We start from the raw sequence: 5,386 nt of genomic DNA on the forward strand, positions 1-5,386 counted from the left end.
TCGGGGTCGCCCTTGGGTGCGGGATGAGTTGTTTGGAAGGGACGTACCATGCCTGTGTGGCTGTGGGTGCCCTGGGAGGTGGCACCCAGTGCCCTGTGAAGCTGGGACCAGGACAAAACTTGTCTTGAGGGATCCAGAGCCCTCTTCTCACACTTGGGATGCTCAGCTTGTGGGAGAGTCTCTGCCATCTTCCTTTCTCCCTTCCCTTTCCTCTGCAAGGGCACCGAACACATCGTGCTGAGCCCACGCTACCACCTCAGCTCTGATGGGGCCCTCCTGATCCCTTCACCTTCTCCCGAGGACGCTGGGACCTACTGCTGCACAACTGCCAACTCGGCAGGCTTCTCCAGCCGGGAGATGCAGCTCTCCGTCAGCAGTGAGTGCGCGGGACTGGCCCTGGCACCAGTTCCCAGTAAAGCAGCTCCAGAGGGTGGCTGGTGGGGAGAGCGTGACCTGTGGACCCTCTTAGCTTCCTTGGGCTACTTAGCCAGGTGCTAGATGGGTTTTGCGGAGTGGGAAGAGCAGCAATGAGAGTTGTGGGGCACCTGAAGTGTTCCTGCACCAGCCGCGCTCCCTTCTCCACCCAGCGAAGCCCAGGATCGGTGTGAACGGATCGCAGGTGTCAGAGCCCGTAACCATCCTGGCTGTGCTTGGCCAGGAGACCACCCTGCCCTGCGAGGTTCAAGGCAATCCCCCTCCCTTGGTGGTGTGGAGCCGGGAGTCCCAGCCACTGCCTCTTGCTACCACGAGGTAAGGAGGGCTGTGGGTGCTGGGGCCATGCTCTTTTGGTGTTGTGCATCTCCCCGGAGGGTTGTTGGGTCTGTGAAGGGACTCAGCTGCTTGGTGAGGAGATGCAAAGGCATCCTCAGCATCAAGTGGCCGGTGCTCAATGCTCTGGCAGGAGCCAAGGCAGATGAGCAGTATGGCGTTAGCTCTGTTTTCTTTGAAGAGCAGAACAAGAATCACTAGGCATTTTTTTCATCATAAGAACATCTGCTGGGATGGAGCAGCTGCTCCCAACCGCTTGCACGCTCATCCCGGGTACAGGTTTGCCTTGGGAAGAGAAGGCAGCTCCAGAGCAGCTCCTCAGCCCGTCCGCCCTCACGCACATTCCTGCCTCGTGCTGTCACGGTGCTGGAGGCAGAGAGGCCAAGGTTGTGCCTGGGGATGGTGGATCTCTGCAGGAGGTATTGGATCAGGGCTTGACCCTGCTCAGCACCCAGCTGGCTGCAGAGCTCCGAGGAGGAGGATTTTTTAAGTCTGGAGGAGGAGAGCAGCATGGACAGGAGGACAGGCAGCTGCGGAGGCTGGCTGTGCTGCAGCCCGTGTGTCAGGGTGACTTCATGAGCTTTAGGCATCAAAATGCTCCTGGGCCAGCGTTTGGCACAAATACGTTTGTGAGCCTGGCGGTGGCTTTTTCTGCACTGGGGTATCGGTTTAAAGGCTGGTTCTGTTCCAGTGGGTGACTTCTGAAAGGCCAAATTCACTTCTGGATGGTGTTGAGGCTGATAGCAACCATGGTGCAGTCATTTAATGTGATTCGATGAGAGAAGATATCCTGGAGGATGACTGGATATGCATTTATTAAGTGTCTTCCCTTTGGGAGCAGGACACGCTTTCTCAGTGTGTCCGTACCACACTGGAAGGGGCTCCCTAAAATCATGGGCCCTGATCTTGGGGTTAATCACTTCTTCCCCTGCACCTGAGGACAGCTGTGGCCTGGGTCGGGGAGCAGGCAGGCATCCTGGTTTTGCTCTTCTTGAAGGACTGTGTTTCCTTGTTGCTCTTGTCTTTCCCATGACTGCTCCTGGTTGCCCTGTGCTGCTCCCCACATGTCAGGTGGCTTGTCCTCATGTGCCTGGGTGATTTATGAGAGCACAGGAGGAGGAATCTGCAGCCGTGGGCTGAGATGATGTTATGTCTGTGGAGCACAGACAGTGCTGGGAGGGAGAGCGTGGCCAGCTCCAGCTGCAGGGGTCGTGCTCTGTGGGGATCCCCATCCTGCTTCATCCCCCCAGCGGGGTGGCTCGTGCCGCTGCCTCATGCTGAGCTCATGCAGGAGCTGAGCAAAGGGGATTTGCACCCATGGACAGCTGTGGCGTCCTCCTTGCACAGGAGGTGGCCCTGGGGAGCCTTCTCTTGGCTGTCTCAAGGCAATGGTGAGCCCTCAACGCAGGAGTGGGTGATGGAGGATGCGGCTTTTCCATCCAGATCTTCTGTCCCCTCTTTCCCAAGGTACAGTGTCCTCCCGTCGGGGTCCCTCCTGCTGTCTGAGCCCCAGGTCACAGACACCGGCCTCTACACCTGCACGGCCACGAACGCCGCGGGGAACACCTCGCTCAGCTACAGCCTGCGTGTCCAAGGTTCCCATCCAGCTAAAACGCTCCTCTCATGGGCTGTGGGTCTTAATGTACCACTGGGGTCCTGCACCCCACCAGCCCTTGGCTGCTCCCACATCCCCATAGCAGGGTCTGAGGGGGGTCCCAGCCTGAGGTCCCCTTTCCCCCCAGCTCCCCCCCAGGTGCTGATCGGTGATGGAGAAAGCCACCTGACGGCTGTCGCCAACAACTCCCTGAGGATTCACTGCCGTGCCTCGGGCATCCCCACTCCCTGGATCCAGTGAGTGCTGCAGAACAGGGTGGGGGGGATCATGCTCACATTCCCCTGAGTAACCTCAGGTTCTGTGTAACTCCCTGGGGTGCTCTGTACCCCGACATGCAAAGCTGCAGCAGAGATCGGGACAGGAGCTCGGGGTGGGTGATTGGGACCTCTGGCTTAAGGCATCCCTTCAGATGGGAGATATCAATTTCTGCAGCCCCTTTCCAGGTGACAAGGAGGACAGTCTTTGCTGCCAGGACCCCACCATTCCCTCCTTTGGGGGGCAGAAACAGGGGCTGGCAGGGCAGACCAAGGACTTGCTGCCTGTCCCCATCCTCGCAGGTGGCTGAAGGACGGGCATGCACTGGGCGAGCGGGACAGTGCGGTGGTGTCTGAGGACGGTGGGACTCTGCTGATCACCCGTGTGGGGCTCAGTCATGAAGGGCTCTACGTCTGCCAGGGCAGCAACTGGGCAGGGGTGGCCCAGGCGGAGGTGCAGGTTTCAGTGCAAGGTGAGTGCAGGTGCCCATCCCGTGGGTCAGGGGGAAGGTGGCTGGCAGAAGGGGTGAGCGTTCTTGGCCCTGTGTTTTGGGTCAACTTGATCTGCTGACCTTTGCTGATGAGTGTGAGAGGTGATGGCCACTGACACTGTGGTAAACCACGCTATCCATCCTGAATGAGGGCTTCCCAGTGGAGGGTTTATCCCCAGCCCCATTTCCCCTCCGGTCGGCGAACCCCTCGGTCAGCACTGCAGGAGGTGATGCTGAAGGTGCCGGGTGAGAAACCAGTCAGGGAGCCAAAATCTCTGCCCCAGAAAGATGAATATGACATTGGGGAGGGATCAAATCTGCTAGCTGACTCGGGGAGCAGCAGTGGCCCCGTCCCAGAGTGGTGAGCAAGCCCTGGCCCCCGGCCACCGCTCTCCCAGGACTCAGTGAGTGCCAAGAGCCCCAGGCGAGCCCGGCTGTGCCCCACAGCTCTGTGCTGTGCTGATGGCTGTGTGTGCTGGGTTGCAGTGCCTCCCAACATCGAACCCAGCGCGGTGGAGCTGGCCGTCCCAGAGAATGGCACGGTATCCCTGGAGTGCCTGGCCTCGGGGCTGCCTGCTCCAGGTGAGTTGGTTCTCGCCATTGGCTCTTACTCACACGTCCCTGGGGCTTTCCCGGGCCCCCCTTGGCAAGAGGGGCAGCAGCATCCCTCCTTACAGCTCGGCTCCCTGCTTCCCTCCAGATATCGCTTGGTACAAGGGACATGAGCAGATCTCGACTGGACCGGGTCGGACTTTGTCCAGGGATGGGAAGCGCCTAGAGATCCTGCATGCCCGCTTCTCTGACACTGGCAGGGCGCCCCGCCGTGCCCCCTTGTCACCGAGCTCTGGTACAGCCTGCAAGTGACTGGTGAGTGTGGTGACACAGGGAAGGACTGGGTGCTTCCCACTCCCCAGCACCTCTGTTGTGTGCGTGCGACCAGCTGGGCTGCTCAAGATGTGTCCCTGGAAGATGGCTTTAGCAGATCCACTGTCCTCTGTCTCATTTGCAATTCCAGCCGCGCAATCCCTGCGTTCATCCCAAATAATGTCCTAGAAAACCATGGCCCCACAGATGGGTACTGCCTGGTCCACACCACGGTGTCTTATATCCATCCCATCCCTTCTGCTGCTCCTGGTGATGTTTCTCTCCCCCTCAGTGTCCCCTCGGATCACAGCTGGTCCCAGTCCCCTCACGGTGGTGGTGAATGAGCCGGTGACATTGGAGTGCGATGCCACGGGGACCCCAGCCCCAGCGCTGCTGTGGCTGAAGGACGGCAATCCGGTGCCCAGTGAGGTGGCGGGTGGCCCTCAGGTGAGACAGTTCCTGATGGAGGGGGGCTAACTGGGGACATCCCTCTAGGAAGAGGCTCCTTTTTCTTGTTCTGCTTTCTAAAAAATGATTGCTGGAGCTGAGTGGGTGCAAGGTTGCTTAGACCCGCCCCATTTTTGGTCCATGCCATGGACCTGCTCAGCCCTGCGCTGGACTTTCCTGCCACAAGGGGCATGGATGGCCAGAGGGTCTCAGGGGTGTGATAAGGATGGGCTCAAGGCATTTTTATGCCCACCCATCCCTGTTCCTGCCTACTGGTTTGCAGCCCAGCTGCCTGCCGATCTCTCTGGTTTTGTGTGTTCATCTGGGCTCTTTCTGCATGCTGGGGAAGCGCAGATCCTCTCTGGTGGGCATATGCTGTCCCTGCCTGCCGCTCGCCTCCGCGACTCGGGGACATACACCTGTGTAGCCAGCAGCGCAGTGGGGGAGGACAGACGTGAGGCCACCCTCGAGGTGTGGTGTAAGTACCCCCGTGCATCCCTGGCTCCTGCCCACCAGCGTGGCTGTGGGGCTGGAGGCGATGCTTGGGGCTGCTCCCCCATCCCCATGTAAGCTCACAGGGCTGAAGGGGTACCAAAGGTGGTGACCTGGGGAAGGTGTTGCCTTGTTGATTTGTTTTACAGTATCCCCCACCACCCTGGGTGAGGAGGAGAATGTCTCTGTCATTGTCAACCAGTCAGTGACCCTGGAGTGCTCGGTCTCTGGGGTTCCCCTTTGGGGCGCCTTCTGGCTGAAGGATGGGATCTTACTCACACCAACGCTGGGCATGCAGCTGACTGCAGAGGGGACCGTGCTCCAGGTGATGTTTTTGGGTATTGCAGAGGATGGAAGGGAAAACAGGGCTGTGAAAATCCCCTTCTCCCCCTCCCCACCCTTGGGAGAGAGTGGGTGCAGGGGCAGGCGAAGGCCATACCAGCTGCGGGGGGAGC

General features: G+C 59.5%; 1 protein-coding gene across 1 annotated transcript in view; it reads left to right on the forward strand.

Moving 5' to 3' along the window:
* The window catches only part of LOC104270981 (hemicentin-2-like), a gene marked incomplete at both ends in the record, with an annotated part of 27,861 nt that overhangs the window by 9,529 nt on the left and 12,946 nt on the right, over window positions 1–5,386 (forward strand). Inside the window, 10 exons of the mRNA XM_009865515.1 lie at window positions 220–376; window positions 588–750; window positions 2,236–2,363; window positions 2,511–2,619; window positions 2,941–3,110; window positions 3,615–3,710; window positions 3,829–3,975; window positions 4,285–4,439; window positions 4,794–4,917; window positions 5,081–5,256. Of these exons, the coding sequence (XP_009863817.1) occupies window positions 220–376; window positions 588–750; window positions 2,236–2,363; window positions 2,511–2,619; window positions 2,941–3,110; window positions 3,615–3,710; window positions 3,829–3,975; window positions 4,285–4,439; window positions 4,794–4,917; window positions 5,081–5,256 (1,425 nt within the window). The remainder of the gene's footprint in view (window positions 1–219; window positions 377–587; window positions 751–2,235; window positions 2,364–2,510; window positions 2,620–2,940; window positions 3,111–3,614; window positions 3,711–3,828; window positions 3,976–4,284; window positions 4,440–4,793; window positions 4,918–5,080; window positions 5,257–5,386) is intronic.

Source organism: Apaloderma vittatum, unplaced genomic scaffold, assembly GCF_000703405.1.
Source record: "Apaloderma vittatum isolate BGI_N311 unplaced genomic scaffold, ASM70340v1 scaffold24332, whole genome shotgun sequence".
NCBI classification, from domain to species: domain Eukaryota; kingdom Metazoa; phylum Chordata; class Aves; order Trogoniformes; family Trogonidae; genus Apaloderma; species Apaloderma vittatum.